Source organism: Podarcis cretensis (genome assembly GCF_951804945.1).
Source record: "Podarcis cretensis genome assembly, chromosome: 3".
Lineage (NCBI taxonomy): Eukaryota > Metazoa > Chordata > Lepidosauria > Squamata > Lacertidae > Podarcis > Podarcis cretensis.
The window spans coordinates 55,329,535-55,350,591 of NC_137172.1; the positions used below are offsets into that span (position 1 = coordinate 55,329,535).

General features: G+C 43.1%; 1 protein-coding gene across 2 annotated transcripts; it reads left to right on the forward strand.

Moving 5' to 3' along the window:
* The first annotated feature begins 8,179 nt into the window (after positions 1–8,179).
* Positions 8,180–20,773, forward strand: TAGAP (T cell activation RhoGTPase activating protein). 2 transcript variants are annotated; one of them, XM_079971146.1, is made up of 10 exons: positions 8,180–8,746; positions 9,438–9,522; positions 9,633–9,686; positions 11,621–11,687; positions 13,491–13,660; positions 13,788–13,949; positions 14,084–14,193; positions 16,755–16,950; positions 17,425–17,530; positions 19,008–20,773. In XM_079971146.1, the coding sequence occupies exons 1-10, from the start codon at positions 8,727–8,729 to the stop codon at positions 20,291–20,293; spliced, it is 2,256 nt and encodes a 751-aa protein (XP_079827272.1). In that variant the 5' UTR covers positions 8,180–8,726; the 3' UTR covers positions 20,294–20,773. The 2 variants fall into 2 exon arrangements, with proteins under 2 accessions (XP_079827272.1, XP_079827273.1); XM_079971147.1 differs by lacking the exons at positions 8,180–8,746; positions 9,438–9,522; positions 9,633–9,686; positions 11,621–11,687 and adding an exon at positions 12,377–12,406 and having other exon boundaries at positions 13,442–13,660.
* Positions 20,774–21,057: the final 284 nt, after the last annotated feature.

Below are 21,057 nucleotides of genomic sequence, written 5' to 3' on the forward strand. Positions count from 1 at the left end.
ATCTGGAACAATGAAAGGCAATTAAGGGGTATAAACATTTTATTGTGGAATATTCCTTATCCCCAAACTGCGGGTTCTTACTTGCCGCATAGTATGATATATATCATGGGAAGAAAACTAAACTTTCAAGTTAATTCAAAAGTCATTCAATTTTAAAATACTGGTAGCAGTACAAAATTAGCCTGTTTAAAACAGTAAAAGAGCAGTAGCAGGTTGCTAATGGCAACAACACAATACAAAGATCACAATCTACTTGGAAGATTAGTTTTCTCATTTGGAAGCATGATTTTGATGAATGGTTATCACGTTGTACTTTAGAACATTTTGTTCTACATTTTCTCTGTTAAAAATATGCATGACTTATACAGGGAGGAGCATGGGATATAAACTGCTAACACAACACATCACTATCCAATATTGATTTGGATACTTAGCTCTGTGTTGAAATGTCGCCACCCTACCATCTTGAGTAAGTAGCATTCCATTCTCTGCAGTCCATTCAGAAACATTTTTTCCTCAGGGTCAAACTCCTTTGGTTCAAGCAGCTGAGAGAAGTGTATTGGCCACAGTTTTTATATGTGGCCCCTACAAAGGTTCCTTGAGCCAAAATTCTCAATTTGTGTATTTAAACATGATTTCAAAACCGAGGCTGGCTCCACATACTGTAGTTTGCTACAAGGTGAAGTCCTATAGACCATTTCTACTAAAGGCTTGGCAACCAGAATAGTTGATTAAACCAGAGGAGAAGATGGTGCCCCTCAAAATCCCTATACAGAAATTGCCTGGAGTGGCATTTGAATCTAATTTCAGCATTGGTGATGATGCAGTGATCCTCATCACACATGAAGACTGCAGACTAGCTTAGGACAGCTCTGTCCTCCTTCCGAGGGGACTGGCTGACTGGACTTAGAAGGAATGACTGGTGTGGCTACTGTCCATGCCTCACTCCACCCCACCACTGCAATATTATCTGTTGTCTGAAATAACTACCACATTCTGCCCAATAGCAGGACCAGCCCTTCATGAAACACTGTTTCTGCAAGTTGAATGCATTCTGAAAACTTTATCAATTTACTGTACTTTGTACAGACTGGGGATAATTTCACAATTGGCAGTATGTTTTCCAAAGCAGTTTTCTTTTGGTAATAAATTGCAGAGGACTCCTGTAACTCATAGAATACTGAGAACAAGGAATAGAAGGTGAGAAGGGGCTCAGTGAAGTGAATACGCCCCACTTTCTCACTTCTCTGGGGATTCTAAATTGTCCCTTTGAAACTGCTTTGGTTGCAAAGCCTTTAGGAGAAGCTGTCTACATTGCTTCAGTGTCTTCTCACCATTAATACAGCCATGAGAGCTAGAACATTCATTAAAATTGATTGAAGTTCTAAGAAAAGTTGTAAGAAAAGTTATCAGGTACTCCAGCTGATTTTAAAAATAATTATAATAATATGAATAAGTTTCTAGCCCTTCTAAAACCCAAGAGAACCTAGTGTTACTATACCCATTTTGCAGGTGGGTGGGCTGTGGAGGGACATAGTTAAATAGTGTATGACAACCCTGGCATGTTGGCTTACTTAAGGTAAATGCAGTGTGAAGTTAATTGTAGCAGCAAACCCTGCTGGAACTGGTTTCACTCAGAAGCTCCCATTCAGAGTTCCCAACTGGAGCCAATCCTTGCCAAAAGCAGCAGGACTTGCCTTTGGTGCTGAAGTTGAACAGCACCAAATGCTAAGCCCCACTGCCTAGGAACAATTGCAAATGCACAGCTCAGATTCACATTCCCAGTTGTTCCTTTGCAATGGGGCTTGCACCAGACACTGTTTAAATTCAGCACCAAAGGCAAGCTCAGCTGCTGTCTAGCCACCTTAGATCCAACTCACATTGTAGGATGCCAAGTGATGGATAGATGGAGAGACCCCTCCACCTGCCAAAAGTAGCCTGCAGAGGAATGGCCACTGTTTGATCCAGCCCACCAGACAAAAAGTGGTTCCCCACCCCTGCCATAGATGGGCCGCAGTTCTTTTTTTTTTGTTAAAGGTTTTATTGATTTTCCATTTTCAAAACAAATATCCAATATCAATACTAAACATTAGTTTTTCATTCTCTCTCCGTTGACTTCCCTCAGCTTCCATTTCTGGTTTATTACATAAAATGATACGTTCTGCTGTTTATATACAATACTATGTTATCACAGTGTTATAGTCCTTGTTTTATGAAAATAAAATTGTAAATGTTTATTTAAATCCCGCCGAGTCCAATTTTTTTGGTGTTTCTGCAAATATATTGTAAAAGGTTCCCATTCTTTTTCAAAGTCCCTGTTGTCCTTTTCTCGCAGTTTGTCCGTTAACTTTGCTAACTCTGCATAGTTCATCCATTTTTCTTGCCATTGTTCTTTAGATGGTACTTCTCCAGTCTTCCAATTTTGTGCTATTAGAATTCTTGCTGCTGTTGTTGCATAGATAAATAATGTCTGTTTTTCTTTCAGCAGCTCAACAAATGTTATTTTAAACATTCTTTTCAGTTCATTGTATATCATTTCCCAATTTTTTTGATAATCTTGCAATCCCACCACATATGATAAAATGTACCTTCCCCTTCTTTACACCTCCAACAGTTCTTTTGTTCTGTTTTATACATTTTTGCCAATTTTACTCATGTGATATACCATCTATACATCATTTTCATGTAATTCTCCTTCAGATGAGCAGCAGTTCTAACCAATGAGAAACTATGGAGTGGTAGGCCTGGAACACACGTTTATCAGAAGCCAGGTCTGTCTAGGCTTCACCACCACTCAGTCACCAGATGTATCTGATATGTTAGACTCGCTCTAGTTTGGTTTGTTTATTGTATTTATTGTATGGAGATAGCCTGACACATGTGTATTATGTAGTTTTGCTGCTGAAAACATTGTATACAATCATCCTACACCATGTGAGTTAGTCCATGTATACTATTCATTTCAGAGTAGGTTGTGGAGGAGAAATTCAGTTCTTATATAAAGGCGAACCTACCAAATTAACATTTTTTCAAAACAATACGTCAGCCAGTGCAAGGCCATCCTTCAAAACTGCTCTGAATCATGCAATGCAGGTCTCCAACCAAGTAATGTGCACTAAAATGCATAAGTAGTGTAAAGTAAAGCACATCTATTAGTAAAAAGAACATACAAAATGCATTATACTACAGGAAATTGTTTTGCAAAAATGTCTATATTAGACAAAACTGCATACAAAAAAATGTATTTATTAGGAGAAATCTGCACTGAAACACTGATGGATTTTCATGAGGACTTTTGAAAAAAAATGATTTGCAAAGTGATGTGGAAATGTGGAGAACTGAACTGAAGACAGGAAAAATGGGGGGGAAACCAGAGAAACTGAAATGGACAGGTTTATCCACCCCTATTTCAGATTTTGCAAAAATGTGTGTCTATGTGTGTGTGTGTGTCTGTGTGTGTGTGTGTGTGTGTGAGAGAGAGAGAGAGAGAGAGAGAGAGAGAGCAAGCTAAGCATAGTGAAAGCAATAGAGATGGTCCTATAAATCTGCTCCTTGCAATCCAAAATATTACGGGAGGGAGAAGTGGAGAAAGACAAATAGGACAACCAGCCTGTCCATGGGCTTACATAACTGCTCCCTTTTTATTTGGTCAATGTTGCTATTGTTTCCCAGGAGACGGTTATGCTGCCAGCTCTGGCAAAGCTGGAATACATTCTATATATGAACATTCAGAGGCACCAGCGCAGAACCTGGGTTGTTTTAATAGATTATAGGGCGGGGGGGAGGTTAAAGTGTCAATCGCTGAGTAGCATCCTTTTGTCCGCTCAGCTCTGTGGTAAGCTCTGCTGTTTTCTCATTAGCATGACACTGAAACAAGCACAGATTTGTCAGCCATTTGCTGCCATGCAACTCCCATTTGCAACGGTCATCAGGGGTGCCTCACGTCAGCTGAAAGCTCTATTGAAACAGACAAATGTTTGCCATGGTTGGGATTTTCCCATTTGGGGTTTCACAAAAGAAGGAAAACAGATGCTGCTCTTTGAGGGGAGGGGAAAAGGGGGGGAACGTAGCAGTTTGGTTCCTTATTTTCTGATTCCCATGAACCTCTTAGCTGCCCTGGCTTCAAAATAAACTTTCTCTGCCGAGTGTAACAATTTATGTTTGCAAGTTTTCTTTATTCATAGCAATGACAAATAGTGCAAGCCTGTGCAGAAGTAAGCCTTGTTGAATTCAATGGGGCTTACTCTCAGGGTAATTGGGGTTAGGAATGCAGTTTAAAAGTGTGTCTGAAGTTGCAGATTGCAAGCACTCTAAACTGATAGCATTGCTCAGGAAACTGTGGGACAACCAGCCTCATATGACCAATAAGTTTAAGTTTAATTAAGACATGAAAGGGTTAATATGATAGAGTAAGCTGTCCTGCCAGGCTTAGCTTACCTTGGGATGAAATGAGTAATCAAGCCTATTGTTCTCCAGTCTACCTGGGAAGCTGAGTTTGTGAAGAGGTTTTGAGCTAGCTGCCCCAGCTAAAACAGCATGTCTCTCACAAGCCACTTTTGAGTTCCTCTACCAATAATTTAGCAGCTTTCACCACCTGGTAACTAAACCAAGTTTTACTGTGCAACCTTTGGAGAGTTTGAAAGTAAACCACTTTTTAATTTACCAAATATATGGTCTTTTTCTTATGCTGGGGGAAGAGGGAAACGTTTGGAACTTCACTGTGTTTGGTGCCTGCTAAAAAAAAAATTGTGTAGGCAAGCCTACCCAGACATGAAATTCAGCATGTGTTTTAAAATGCCATTTTAATTTATTTAGTTTTTAATTGCTGGTTTTATTTTATTATTCTTTTGCTAAGTTTTCATTAAAATTTGTAAATTTTGTAAATTGTAACAGCTCAGTTCCAGAATTCAAAATGTATTCCTGCGCTCAGAACTGGTTGACTCTCAATTAATTCTGAAAGCATGTTTTTCACACCTGACTCCACTTGACAGACTGTGGAATTCTAGTAACAAAGAAAGAAAACCTTGCAAGCAAAAAGTCTGCTTTAAAGTATGGTTTAGCATTGTGTGCGAACCTGCCCACAGTAACAGGAACAGACTATTTGTTATTGCAGGTGTTTATGCATAAATAATTCAGCACAAGATATGAGGTGGCCATATGTACTGCTTTACAGGGAAAGTTCTCAGTGAAAAGGGCTCCCTAGATCAGATCCAGTTATTAGAGTTATTAAAGTCTAAGAATGGGAAGCAGTAGGCTTGAAGCTGTCTGTCAACAATTAGCAGCTGTACATCAGACTGAGTAGTAAGACAGGTCTGCTATTATGGGACTCAGCTATACAGCTCCAATTAAAACGTTTTAAGCGTGTTTTAAATGTAATATACAATGTGACACTAGATGGCAATGATGAGCCTTATGGAAAATGCAATGTATTTTTAAAAAATGCCTCAGCTTTGCTGAAAGCCCAACTCCATCAAGCATCTCCTACCCCCTCAACTGTGCCAGATGGTGCCTGAGTTTAATTCCCCCCCCCTTCCCTCCATTTCCGTTCTTGTGTGCATGGGGACTTTTTAGATGGTAAGCCACTCTGGGAGCCTTTTGAGACTGAAGAGTATGGTACAAATGCTCTCAATAAATAAATATTATTGCTATATTTGCATCTAGACATAGAAATTATCATACAAAGGTTTTATGTACATCTTTGTCCTCAGTTGATCCTCTTGGGGGGGGCGGTAATTAAATTTCCACTTTTTCAGCAAGGCATAAGTAACGACTTTAATAAAATGTCCCTGAATTAAAGACCTGTCAATGCATTTTATGCATGCAAGACTTCTGGAAACTAGTTTGCAAAGAGTTTGTGAACATTCTACAGTACTAAGCAATTTCATGCTTTCTAAGCGGATTTGATAGCTTTTGGAGGGGCATAATTTTCTGGTATTTTTGTTTGTGAAAATATTGGTGGCAGTGGAAAAATAAGATTAGTGGTATGCCTTCAGTTCACTCTGTTTCATTCTTTATATTTTTGAGCTCCCACCCCCACCTCATAATTCAGCGGTGTGGATTCTCTGGCCCACATGCCAAATTGGGCTAGGACAGGAGTCCTAATTTAGACCACCATGAGACTGTTTTTCCCAAGCCATTTCCATTTTATATCCCACCAGGTAATGTAGGTAAAGACACAGTTGCCAAGAACTGGTCACCTTAAAATGCACTCTTATTTGTTCCTCAGCAGGCAGGGCTCATATTCAGTGCCTATTAAAGTTGGCACCCAGTATAAGACCTGCTGGGCTTGATCCCAAGTAGAGCCAATCCCTGCTGAAAATGGGGCTTGACGTCAGCAGCTGATTGGTGGTGACTTCAAGGCCTGCTGGGATTTGATTGGCCTGGAGTTTCTGGTTGGGACTTGAGGTCATCAGTGACCAGCTGATCAGTCGTGATACCAAGCACTGCTTGGATCAGCTTGGATCTTCCTTTGCAATGAGCCTGAAGTCAAGCTACACTGCAGAGATAAAACAGGTCACCTGATGCATGTTTTAACTGGTCAAGTTTATTTTTCCCCATGTTCGAAGCTATAGATTCTAAATCGCTAATAATGTCACACACTAACAGCAATGTGTGACTTATCTGTGAGTTGAGAAGAAACGGCTTCAGTGCTGGCAACTAAGCCTGGTGATTGGCTGCCAACTCCCTCCTAACTCCTTTGGTTGTGAGCTGCCCTGTCAGATGGAGAGAGAAAGGTGCTAAAATGTGTGACTAAGAACTGCTCGTCCCACCTCACCTCAAGCTTCCTGTTCCATTTTCCCTTGTTGCATACCACATCTAGAGCCATCACTGCAGAGCTGGGTGAGGAACCTTTTTCCGCCAGAGGTCCGCATTCCATCCCAGGTGAACTCTCAAGGGCCACATGCCAGGGGTAAGCAGGGCCAGAGGTGAAAGTGTGCAGAGCAACAAGCGTAAATTTTACCTTTGTATAGTAGGCTGGTTCCTACACAGACACTCTTCTCTACAGTCCACCCAGACAAGCCAAAGGCATTATCAGAGTTCAAGGACACATGCCAGCCCAGCAGAAACACACATAAAAGTTGTGAAGCAGAGCCAAGGAGAGACATGGCCTGTGGTGAGTTCCAAGGGCCTGCTGGAGAGCGCTGAAGGGCTCCATTTGACGCCTGGCCTGAGGTTTCCCACTCCTGCTGTAGACTAGAGCCTTCTTTAAGTTTTATCATGATAGTGAATCATGATAAAACTTAAAGAAGTGAACAGGGAACAAGGAAGGTTGAATAATTTAGAGTGGTTTCCACTGCAGTGAAAACAGTCTGAAAATGAGTTACGCCAGGCTCTCCATTTATAATGTGATCCTGAGGGGGTTTTGTTTGGCAACCCCACAAAATGCAGAGTCAATCCCTCCTTAGTAAATGTGCTTAAGGACTGCAGCCTTGGTTCCTCTTGGCCTGCCAGGATCTGCTCCCATGAGGCATGAAACCCGTTTTGGCAGCACCTGCTGTTTCACAGAGAGCGTGCGCTCACTCCGCCAGCTGTAATAAACCCCATTGTTCCTTCCAAAGGCAGCTTCCCCACTAGTCACTATTTTTCCTCCTCCACCTGGCGCTGCCTGCCTGCCACCATTTCTTGTTGTGCGGGGTATTGCAGTTGGTCTCCTGGCTTTGTGGAGTTGTGTAGCATTTTGTGAGGCTGCGTAAGGGCCAAGGCTTAATTTAACTCTCCCTTTTTAATCTGCAAAGTCACCTGGGATGTTGGCTGCTCCAGAAAAGGGTTAGTCATATACATCCCTAGGTATCCAAATCTGCAATGCTTCCCTCCGAAGACAGTGCTAGCCTTGTTGAGGAAAAGCAGCATTCTGGGAACCATTTCGTCCTTTGCTTTTTTAGAGGATATTTCATTTGATATTTTTTTTCGTCAAGTACAATACATATGGGAGTGTCAGCAAACTTAACAGAAGTATCTGAGGCACAAATGTGTATAACTAACAGATAACTTTCTGCTTTTTGACCCTCCTCCCTCAATTTTTCTCCCCATATGCTCTATCCAACTCCATTGTAAAGGCTCAGACCCTGACCGACTTGCCTTGATTTGGAACTTTTTAAAAAGGCGTAGTTTATTAATTTGAGGTCAGATTTGACGTCTTAAGAGTCAGGCACGCAGTGAAAGAAAGGTCTCTGAGACGGATTCTTGTGCCTAAAACTGCAGAATGCCCTTTAAAAGGCCTCGAGCCAGCCTACACAACACCACTTCTTTTTCTTCACACATCCCACCTGATTCCTGTCGTAAGGTGGAACATTCACCTGTGAGGCACTTCATCTGTTCCATTGCCTTTCCGTTTGTGACAATACTGGGGGGTTTTTTAATTCAAGAAGGAAAAAACAAAACACCCAAACACACGGCCAGACTGCAGCTGCCCTAAAAGGAAAGAGGAAGCCAAGGGGACTGGCAAGCATCTGCCGGAGAGCACTGACTTCTGCCTTTGAGCCGTGATGCTCCTTCCTGTGCCTCTTACGTTTGTGACTTTCCACCTGCCCCCCTTTCCACCACAACTCATTTTGCATGCAGCACACGTGGTACGGAAGGGCTCTCTGTGTGTGTCTCTGCATCTCTCTCTGGCAAATTAGTCTGAGGAGAAGGAGAGCGTCATGCTGGTTCCCTTTCTGTCTGCAGTTCACTCGAGTTGAAAGAACTCTGTCCAGATACCATTCTCTGGAGAGCCTAGAAGATGAATGTCTGTTAAAAGTTCACTGTAAGTAGCTTGCTGGGATTTTTGTTAAGAGAAATGTTTAGGGAAAGGCACCCACTGCCCAACTTAACTGTACCTCTTAACTGTACAGCTGATGGGGGCTTTTTGATGTTTAGCATTGCACATGGAACTTAACACCAATATCAAGCAGGTTAGGGGTATTCTTACATTGACAGATGTAATCCATCTGGTTAAAACTGTCTGCATTCACATAGCTTACCGCTTTAGATTATCTTTTCACATTGCTACATATTTTACAGCATGCTGTACATAGTGCTTGAATGAAGTAGATTCAAGAGTTGTTGTTTTCACTAGTGTAATGATGCTTTTATGTCAGGTTGTCGAGAGAATCTTTGTATGTGGGAGCATCTTTTAGTTCACATCTGATGTTTGAGACTAATCAAAGCCTTTTCAGAGGATTGAAGGCAGTTTGCGAGAGAGCTTACCACTTGTGGTGTGCACACTCAGTCCACTTTTCGCTTGGGTAAAATAGACTTTGCAGATTTTGTACTGTGCCAAACACTCTCAGAAACCAGAGGTGACAGGGAGAGAAAACTAATGTGTGTGCATGTCACAGGAAGAGAAGCCTCTCTCTCAAATCACTTTCAGCTCACTGTGGTTGTTTATATTGAGTTTGAGTTTGCAGAAGGGGGGAATAAAATATTGTTAATATTTGCCTCCTCATTCTAAACAGGCAAACTAAAGGACTCAAAGGAGCAAACATCGTTAAAGCTTCCTTAACCAAAATCCTGATGAAGGTGCTAAGCAGCTGCAATACAGTGAGTCCTTATTGCCCCTTCAACTAATCTACTCTCTGAAGACTATAGTATGTTATTACGCATAACTGAATGGGATTTTCACGATATCCTGCCTTTGTTTTGATTTGCAGCCCAAAACCATAAATGCGAGTGATATGGAGACTTTGATTGCATGCCAGTCAGAGGTAAACACCAGCTTCAAATTCTTTGCTGAGTCTTTACGTTACAGGCTACAATCCTAAGCATGCTTCCTAGGAAGTATGCCCCATTGAACTTAGTGGGACTTACTTCTGAGCAAAGCTGCTCAGGATTGTACTACACAGCTCTGCCACTATGAAATCACAGTCAGTCAAGGTTTTGCTACGCTTAATTGAAGTCGGAACGGAAACACTGCTATTGTTGCTATTGCTATTATTGCTGTCTTTTTAAATACCCAGAGTTGCCATGTACCCCTTAGCTTGTGCCTTCATGCTTATTGCATTAAAATCATGTTTGTCAAAATTCAGCCATGAGCCTTGAGTGCAGTCCACAGTCTGGTAACTTGCAAGCAGCTCTATGTGGTCTGTTCTAGAGTGAATTAGGGTGACATGCTTAACTGATATGGATGTACATCCCACTGAAATGAAAAAAAATAGCTCTTTTCAGATGCTCTCACCTCCTCGCCCAATTACAGTTTTGTGAAGGGAGGAGCGGGGCCCCATTCACACACTGGGCTCCCGCTGTATGAGGTAGCAAGCTGCCCGCTGTACGATTGTGGTCTCACAATATGAATTAGAACTCTGATCAAACCAAGCCAAGTTCACGGTGCTTGTTTTTATATATACAGCCTGATATCAATATATTTGATGAAATGCCTTATCTCATATCTACATTGCCTGGGCATGAAGGTCAGGTGGGAATGCCTTCCTGTTCCTGATGATGCGATGTCTGCCACAAATCTGGTGTGTGGTTACTTGACAAAAGGCATCCTCCACACACTCTGGAAACCCCTTTCGCTCTCAGATAAGATCAGTGGCGGCACTTCACAGTTTTATTTAAAAAATTCACCCAGGCTTGATTTTTTTCACTTTTGCTTGATTTTTGTTTCCATGGCTTTTTGCATTTTGTCGTTACAATTTGTTCTTGTTCTATGGGCTGATGGTGCTTTTATAGATGGATTATTTAATGGCTTGGGTTGGTGTGTTTTTTAATGCAAGTATATTGTAAACTAGTTTGAGTCTATTGCTTGACTCTGTTGCACATCTTTTGAGGGGGTACACCAGCTGCTAAGTTTTGAAAATAAAATAAATACATTTGTACAGCAGGTTCCCTGCTTCAGACCTCGTCCCTGTAATGTCTGAATGTAAGGGGACAGGGCCAGCAAAGACTAGGCAGCAGCCACCAAGGCCCTGTTCTCCTATTCCCACCCTCCATGTAGTTGTAGTTGTAGTTGTAGGAGGGAAAACACCTGAAAAGGACATGAGCCTTTGCTAAAGTAAAGATGTTTTGAATTGAGCTGTAAAGCTGAAGCCTGTATGACCATAATACCGAAGCCTAAACGTATTTCACTTTAAAGCCCCATCTATTTCAATGAGACACTGTCTTATGATGTGCAGTTAGAGCCTTACTTGGGTCTATGGCTAGGATCCAAAGACCTGCTTAGGTTCACAGAAGAAGCTTGCGCTACTCCCTCTGGGATTGTTGACTTTTTCTGTGAGCCAATAACCCCCATGCCAAATTGCAAGCTGTTTTTGAAACTCAGTTGCTCAGTTACAAAAGCTTGGGGGGGTGATAGGGGAGAAAGGTATCTGAGAAAGCAACTTGTGCCCAGCTCATCCCATAGTTCACTCTATTATTGTTTTCTATAAAAATTGGTAAGAGCTACGCCAGGGAACCTAGCATGCTGGGATTGCACATGCCAGTCCATGTAACTTTCAGCCCTACTGTTGCCAATATTGACTGTTTGCTTATCCCCTGCCAAGTGCCAGGCAGAAGTTGTGAGACAACTTGAAGGAAGTTTGCTTTCCATTTGGGGGAAGAGACATTGCACAGATATATTATGGCAGTGAGCTACGTGGATATGCTAACTAAATAAACCATTTAAGTGACTTTCTTTCTTACTGATTATTGTTTATTTCAGGTTGACATCAAGAAATGCCACTTGTTCATGCCATGTGACACTGAAGATGGACTGTGTCATCTGACTGGTGCGTTTTAACAAAGAAATGATGCCCTTTGATAAGCATGAAAATGAGTCATTCTGCCATGCCTTAACTATGCTCCTTAATTTTACTATACAAGTGCAATCGAGTGCTGAAACGTTTCCTTTGCTCCACTGTGCAGTAGCAGCAGATAGTAGGATCTGTCTTTTCAGAGGTTATATTTTGTTTCTTCCTGCTGGGGCCATTCTGTGCAATGGAACAGCAGCAGCCTGGCACGCCCCCACCTTTAAGACTGGGATTACAATCAGCATCAGCTTTCTAAATTGCCCCCTGGTGGCAGCCCTGCATAGAACTGAGGTTTCTAATAGTAGGCAACGTGTTTGGCCGGAAGGCCATTGTAAAGCCAAAGCAAAGTGGCTACAGACTAAGTCTTCCACCTTAGTTATGCTGCATCTGCACTGTACATTTAAAGAACTGTTATACCACTTTAAGGGTACTGAGAATTGCTAGCAGGCCTCTATTCCCCTCATAAAGCTCTATGAGCTTGTGCCCTCTTTCTCCTTGTCTGTTCGTTTTACGTTTTAGGCTGCACATAATATACTCACTTAGCTGGGAGTCAGGCCCATTGAATCTAATGGGGCTCACCTCTGAACAGGCACACATAGGACTGCACCATTAGTCGCCTATACTTCATGGCTTCTCTTTATTCCATGGGCGTTTTACATCTCTTTATACAATTTAGCAGTAATATGTCATTCACCCGTGTATCTTAGAATCATAGAGTTGGAAGAGACCACAAGGGCCATCGAGTCCAACCCCCTGCCAAGCAGGAAACACCGTCAGAGCACTCCTGACATATGGTTGTCAAGCCTCTGCTTAAAGACCTCCAAAGAAGGAGACTCCACCACACTCCTTGGCAGCAAATTCCACTGTCAAACAGCTCTTACTGTCAGGAAGTTCTTCCTAATGTTTAGGTGGAATCTTTTTTCTTGTAGTTTGGAACCATTGCTCCGTGTCCGCTTCTCTGGAGCAGCAGAAAACAACCTTTCCCCCTCCTCTATGTGACATCCTTTTATATATTTGAACATGGCTATCATATCACCCCTTAACCTCCTCTTCTCCAGGCTAAACATGCCCAGCTCCCTTAGCCGTTCCTCATAAGGCATCGTTTCCAGGCCTTTGACCATTTTGGTTGCCCTCCTCTGGACATGTTCCAGTTTGTCAGTGTCCTTCTTGAACTGTGGTGCCCAGAACTGGACACAGTACTCCAGGTGAGGTCTGACCAGAGCAGAATACAGTGACACTATTACTTCCCTTGATCTAGATGCAATACTCCTATTGATGCAGCCCAGAATTGCATTGGCTTTTTTAGCTGCCGCGTCACACTGTTGGCTCATGTCAAGTTTGTGGTCAACCAAGACTCCTAGATCCTTTTCACATGTACTGCTCTCAAGCCAGGTGTCACCCATCTTGTATTTGTGCCTCTCATTTTTTTTGCCCAAGTGCAATACTTTACATTTCTCCCTATTGAAATTCATCTTGTTTGTTTTGGCCCAGTTCTCTAATCTGTCAAGGTCATTTTGAAGTGTGATCCTGTCCTCTGGGGTGTTAGCCACCCCTCCCAGTTTGGTGTCATCTGCAAATTTGATCAGGATGCCCTTGAGTCCATCATCCAAGTCGTTGATAAAGATGTTGAATAAGACCGGGCCCAAGACAGAACCCTGTGGCACCCCACTAGTCACTCTTCTCCAGGATGAAGAGGAACCATTGATGAGCACCCTTTGGGTTCGGTCAGTCAGCCATCTAATGTTACTCATTTTTCTTGTTCCTTTTTCTTCTCTCCAACAGATAGTAATAAGAAGAGAAAGAAAGTAATATCTTGGCCATTTATGCTGAGAAGAACCACCACTGGATCAGAGACTCTGGGGAATCTGGAATCTGACCTGAAGCCGCCACTGTTTGATCAGCCATTGTCAATTGTCTGCAGTGAAGATGATATGCTGCCCAAGCCAATACAGGTGAGCAAAGTGTATACATATTCCAGGTAAACAGTTGTGTTACAAGAACTATATTGGATTCTCTGTGGCTGTTCCTAATGAGATGACAAGCAGCCTTTCTTTTGTTCTTGTTCTTTTGCGTATGTAGGATATCCTTACAATGCTCTTCTTGGAAGGGCCTTTAACAGAAGGAATATTCCGGAAAGCTGCCAACGAAAAGGCCCGCAAGGAGCTGAAAGAAGAGTTAAACTTTGGAGGGAAAGTTGATTTTGAAGATAAACCTGTTCATCTGTTAGCAGTGGTTTTAAAGGTATATTTGCTTGGTTTCATGCTGTAACAATTTGTTTCATTACCCCAAACTATTGGAAAAGGCACCAATACTTACTGTTACACTATAGCAAAACATGTTTCCTCCATGCTAAAATGAGGCTCATTATCTTGCAGGATTTCCTTCGAAACATTCCCCATAAACTGCTGCTCTCTGAGCTTTATGATGAGTGGATGATGGCACTGGAGAAGATGACCCACCATAAAAGGACTGAAGCAATGAAAGAGTAAGCTGATCCTCCTTCAGAAAGTCTCTTATTGCTGTGCCTTGCAATGCAGTGGGATCCTGATCCTAAACAGCTTTTATCTCAGCTCCTACAGCTTTTATCTCAGCTCATATTTATTCTGGTAATGGCTTACGGAATCTGGTAATGGTTTAAGGAATCATTTAGGTGGCTTTTAAGATCACCTCCATGATTCCTCGTGATTCTTATTGAAAGTACACCTGAACACGCTTATTTGTGAGACTGATCAATATCAATGGTAATCATGCTTAGGATGTCTAAGAGTGATTCTAAGTATGTTTGCTCAAAAATAAGTCTCTCTGAAGCTGGGCTTATTCTCCAATAAGTATGGGTCAGATTGCATCCTAAGGCTTGCAATCATATAAACTTAGTGGGAACTTACTTAAGAATAAACCTACCTTATTTTTCGCCCCATAGGGCGCACCGGCCCATAGGGCGCACCTAGTTTTTTGGGGGGGAAATAAAGAAAAAAAGTATCCCCCCCCCAGGTGCGGGGCTGGGGAAGCCCGAGCTTCGCCAGCCCCCAGAACAGGCTGCTATCCGCAAGCCTAGGGAGCCCGGCAGGAAGTTGCGCCAGTCTCCCCAGGCTTGCGGATATCTGCCCGAAGACCGGGGCGCACTGCTCAGTGCGCCCCAGGCTTCGGGCAGCAGGCTGATATCCACAAGCCTAGGGAGCCCTGCAGGAACTCCCCCAGGCTCCCCAGGTTTGTGGATTGCTTCCTGAAGCCTGCATTCGCCCCATAGGACGCACACACATTTCCCCTTCATTTTTGGAGGGGGGGAAAGTGGGTCCTATAGGGCAAAAAATACAGTATATATGGTGAAACTACAATCTGTGCAGTCAACAACAAGGGAAGGTTTGAGGGTTTTCTCTTCCAAACTATGACCTTGCTTTCAATAATTTTTCTTCTCTAGTTCAAAAGGGTGTGAAAGTGGTCCTAAGGGGGCAAATGTGGTAGAAGGTTATGTATTCCCACTGCCAAGGCAATTGGTATGTCAAGACAGAAAATGTTGTCTCAGTTGCCTAGGCCAGTGGTTTTTCAACCAGTGTGCCATGGAACCTTGGGGTGCCTTGAATGATGGCCAGTGGTGCAGCGGGAAACACTGGCCTCTGTCCCTCTTTCCATCCCTCCCTTCCCTGATGCCCTCTCACATCTCTGCCTCCCAAGGGCTTGCACAGCTGTTTGTTGCAACAGCTCTGGCTACAAGCTCCGCAGGCAACTGGTGCTTCTGGGGCTGGCCAGGGGGAGCTTCCCAGGCCCCTGTGGGGCAGTGTAAGGAGGTGCCTCTCTTTGGGGCAGGGGAGCAGCTCAGAGACCCGGGGTGGCAGCTGCGGTTGCCCAGACGACTCCCAAGGAGAGGGGAGAGGAAGCTGAGGGAACACTCCAGAAGGGAGGGTATTTGAAAAAGGGTGTGAGGCTGCCAGCTCTGCAGGCAAGAGGTGACATAACTGGGCCCTTGAGCCCCACAGGAGTGCTGCAGAAAAAATATAGTTGGTCAAGGGAGCCAACTCAAAAAGTTTGAAAACCTCTGACCTAGGCAATGTATTTACTCTTTCCTACAATTCAGAATGAGGACTTTGTTTGCCTCATGAAGTTATCAGCCAAATCTGAATGGCTACATGGCATCATGAAGGTATCATCCTGTCACAGTGATCACATCACCAGATCTGAATGATAATGTGAAACATGTCATCTCTATGTGATCCCTATGATCTCAATGTGATCCCTGAATGGCAAGGATGAAGCAGTGAAGAAGCCCTTCACTGACTGCAGCTTGGTGCAGGACGGAGGCGAAAGAGTGAAATGTACAGTATTTTTCATAAACGTTTTTGCACACTTTGAAATAGCAACTATCGCAGCAAAAACAAAGCTGACACAAATTTGGAACATCGTAAATTGTAGTCCTAAGTGCATTTACTTTCAAGCAAGCTCCACTGAATTCAGTAGGATTTACTGCTGAGTAAGCATGATTAGGATCTGGTTATTACAAGTACTGAAAGCTTACAATCCAGTTACCATTTTACTAAAATAAACAGTGAGTGAGTAATGGTATGCCACAAACAAATACATTCAAATACTGAGAACTTTTAAGCCACATTGAAGTCAGTAGGAGTAAAATGTGCTCAACCCTGGATGAACCGTGACTATATTTTCAGTCACCTTTTCAATCCTGTAGGGAAAATAGCCAACCCTCTGTGATAGCTAAGAACTGACTTACATGGAGTGTGTGTGTGTGTGTGTGTGTGTGTGTGTGTGTGTGCGCGCATACCATGCTTATTGTTGTTACAAATGCTTTTTTAACTGCATAGTTTTACATCGGAATTACAGTGTTTGGGGCCTGGTCAGGAGTTTGTGGTTAGCTAGTTTCGACCATGCAAAGCTGCAGTCTGGGGACTTTTGAATGGGAATTTTGAGAGACCACTTTAAGTGAGCATTTCCACATTTGAGCGGAAGTATCGCTCATACTCGTGAATCTGATGGTTTAAAAAAAGCAGAAGTTTCTGAGGATGACTTTTTCCTCTCTTATGTTCATTTCTTTAGGGTTGCAAGCAAACTCCCGAGACCCAACCTTCTTTTGCTCAAGCATTTGCTCTGCGTGCTTCACCACATCAGCAAAAGCTCAGAGGTCAACAAAATGGATTCCAGCAACCTTGCCATCTGTGTTGGGCCAAACATGCTGACTCCAGTTCGTGACCAAAGCCTACCACTTGAAGCCCAGAAAAAGCTAACAGATAAGGTCGGCTTACTTTTGCTTCCTGTTCCCGTCATGTTCACTTTTCATCTTTGCTATTTATTTTCCAAAGTAAAGGCCATTGCTATGACACACACTGAAACATAGGAAGCTGACTTATGGCGAATCGGACCAATAGTCCAGCTATTTCCCCATTGTCTACCCTAGCTTCATGCAGCGCATAGTTAAACTATGGAGCTCCTATAGAGTAATAATAATGATTTTATTATTATACCCTGCCACCTGACTCCAGGCATCTCCAGCAGGCTTCAATGGTGATGGGCAAAGGCCCTGAGCCAAAACAGGTGGGGAGAACAAGGCAGGTTAGCCATGCATTTCCTTTCCATCCCATCTGCAGCACTACATCATATATGTCCTGCGAATTTCCCTTCCAGAATTCTTAAATGTGAAGAACTATACAAATAACTGTTGGTTGAGACGAATGCCTCATTAACAAATATCCTTCTTTGATTTGCACAGGTGAAGACACTGGTGGAATTTCTCATTGATAACTGCTTTGATATATTTGGGGAAGAAATCTCTTCACTGTTCAGCATCTCTACTGATGATTCCCTGGACAGGCCAGGTACTAATAATAGTCTATATTTGCATCCAGCTTCTTTAGCGATTTGGGTAATCACGATTCAGAGAAATGTTTTCTCTTGAATGTGCCAGGATTTCGTTGAAAGTGCCACACCGCTTGATATAATTGTTCATTGTTGGTTTATTTAGACATGTTCTAAACTGCTGAGGAAGTGGTTAGTGATAGCCAACAAACCACAATGCTGGATCCTGTCCAACTGTTAAGCAGATGTATCTCAAAAGGAACATAGGAAGCTGCCTTTTGTTTAGTCAGACCAGTGGTCCATTGAGCTCAGTGACAGTGGTTCTTCAGGGTTCTGTCAGGGGTCTCTTCCAGCCCTACCTGGGGGTAGAGTCTGGGGCCCCTGCTGCATGCAAACCAAATGCTCTCCTACTAAGCTCGGGTCCTTCCTCTGACAGTCTCATATGTGAGTCTAATCCTATTAACCTACCACTAAAGTGGCTCTCCTACAGGAGTAGGCAAAAAGACCTCATTAAGCCCCGTGAAGCTTCAACTGGAGGTACAGCCTTGAGTGGTGCTTTGCAGGATCAATGGACATATGAAAGAACCCTGGGTAAATGTGGAATGTCAATGTCTTTGGTTCTCACTTCCTTTTTATGCAGTTTGAGAAGGGTCAAAATGAGGTATCTGCTTCACACGCAGAAGATACCAGGCTCAGTTCCCAGTATCTCCAGGTGGAACTGGGGATGTTCCCTGTCTAGAACCCTGGAAAGTCGCTGCCTCTCAGTGCTGATGACATTGAGATAGCTGGGCCAGCATTCTGACTCTATATGAGCCAGTTTCCTGTGTCCCTATGGCATCTCAGGATGGCTGTATATTGACCTAATAGCAGGCAGTTGTGTTTTACCTCAGAAACGTCAATAGAATTTCTCTGGCATTTAGAATGTGAGAAACCAGGATGAAGCACCTCTCATTTCTGAAGATAAAAAATTTTACTGTATATGTTTATATAGTATTTTTAATCATTGGAGATGTTAGACAGAGCATGGAGGGGAGAAAAACCATGTGTATTTTTGGTAAAAACATGAAAAATAAAAGTCACCAGTTCCCTAGGTTAGTAGAATTGCAGGCTACAATTTTTGGTAAATTCAAATATATTGTTCTTAATATTATGGAATGTGGGCATTTGTCCATGACACTTTTAGAAGTAGAAAAATTTCAGGGGTACCCCCTGCCCTCCAGTTGTTTGTCAGACCCAACCAACATAGCCAATAGTCGGGGGTGATGAGAATTGTAGTCCATCAACATCTGGAAGGTACCACTTTGGCTACCCTTAAATTATAGGCTTTCATATTGAAGAACCAGATTTGTCTTTCTACTGTGTCTGGAAGGTTTTAGCCCGCCCCTCCATTGCTATTTATATGCAATATATACATTTTTGTTGCTGCTAATGGTAATTGACTAATTTATAAAGACTGGACCTGCCCCAGTTTGCTCACATTTGCTTCATCTCCTCCAGATACGTTGTCTGCTAGACGCCAACATGATTCTGCCTATGACAGCACAGATTTTGAGGAAGAATGCAATTTCAGTGAACTCCAGGCCAACGATCTACCACAAGCCAGGGGGACAGAACACAGGTGCAGCAGTACAGAGCTGTACTCTCGAGAGCCAGTAGCCCAGACTCCACCTGTCTCTTCTCCTGTGACCCGGTTTAAAAAATCCATAGGCAACCTGGATAGGAGGTTCTCTGAGCCAGACATGCTCTCTTCTAAGGGCTGCCAGGGAAGCTGTATGAGAAGCCAGAAGTTAGCCAGAAGTGAGGAGTGTGTCATTCGGCAGGAGGAACTGCGGTTGAAGTCCCAAGGCCTGAGAAAGGAAATGGCAGGAGAACATCGTCTTGCAGGCCTCTATAGGAACAAGAAGCCATCCAACCTGACAATAAAAACTAGTCTGCTGTCGGAATTGTCAAACAATTCATTGCCCAGAACATCCTCTGGCAGTTCACTAGACAGTGCTTCTCCAGTCTCTGACTGTTCTGTCTTCACCAGCTCACCACTGACGTCGCCTTCCATCGCCAAGAAAAACGCCTTAACTCGGCCGCAGTCTTTTTCTACCAAGGCTTCCAGTGGAAGTGACACCACCTCCATCAGAGAGCTCAAGAGGCATTCCATGTCGTTTTCTGTGGCAACCCGCAAGAAGGTGCTAGCGAAAACCCAAAGCTGCGGTATAGGTGGCTTTCAGAGGGACAGTTTCAAGAAGGACTCCAAGAAAGAGAGACATCTTTCCTGCCGCATAGTCCACGCAACTTGTGCTGATGACCACAGCCCAGCACCTTCGCGGGGTCAACCGAGGTCTCGTTTCATGTCAGCAGATGAAGTGTTTCGGCTTGTGGACCAGAGGAATCCTGGGAATCCTCCGTCTTATGAGGAGGCTACCAGAAACTGCTCAGCTGCTAGGCTTCCCTCATACAGTAGCTTAACAGTTCGAAATATGAGATCCACTGTGCTGTCTCCAGACTTTGAGCCTCAGCGCCCGAGACTCAATAAAGAGGTTACAAACAAAGTATACAAGGACTTTTTTAACGACAGGCTCTCTGTGACCAGTGATCCTAAGGACAAGGCACCAGCCGTTGACTTTGTTATTGGAATACATTCCCGAGCTAATTTGCCCCTAACCCCTCAAGTCTATCGCCTCAGGACCATGTCTGGGTCTTATCAAAAGAACAAACAAGAATACCTGACACAGCCATGCAGCCAGCCAGCCTTTGGCCACATACAGTGCGCTAAGGAATCCTATGTTTAACTTATGTGTCCCCTTTCAACACAATATCTGCTGGACACATGGCACGAAAGCAAGTCTTTCAACTGCATCTAATATAAGCTCACCTATGTCTACCTTTCCTTGAAAAGGTAGCCTTCTCGGTGTCATATGGAATACACACTGTTCTTCCTGAAATGTGTAAATGTGTAGCTCTTGTACATAATGGATATATCTCTTGTTATTGGTGTCTGTGGGTTTTAAAGCTATACAAGAGGACTGGTGGTTTTATTCATCTTGTTCCTTATACATTGTGTGATCATTCCTTTACCCCTTAAATATAGCCAGGAGTCCAGACTGCTGTAGGAAATGCTCTAGACCATCTGAACAATGAGCTGCTTTGCTGGGTTTGCATTACTCAAGTGTCCTAGTGTCTACCACTTCCCCTTTATATGCTATTTCCAACTGAAATAAACCTCCGTCGTATGAAATGGTCCCCAGCCAAAAATAAAAATAAAAAATGCAGGATCTGCTTTCTGTTTCTTTAGGTTATCACTAAAAATCCAAGCAAATACCCTCATCTGCAATATCTTTTCTGCTAGTTCAATGGATCTGAAGATTTGCCTTTCTGAATAAATGTTCATCCAGGTCACTATTCTGTCTCTTAATGTAGCCTGTCAGATGCTTGAGCACAATGGAGATTAGATCAACAGAGATATGCTACCTTCATTATTGCTGTTAGCTAAGAACCCATTACAACCGGGTGCTGTGCAGAAAATTATTTAAAAACAAAAAGGCACCAACCCCAA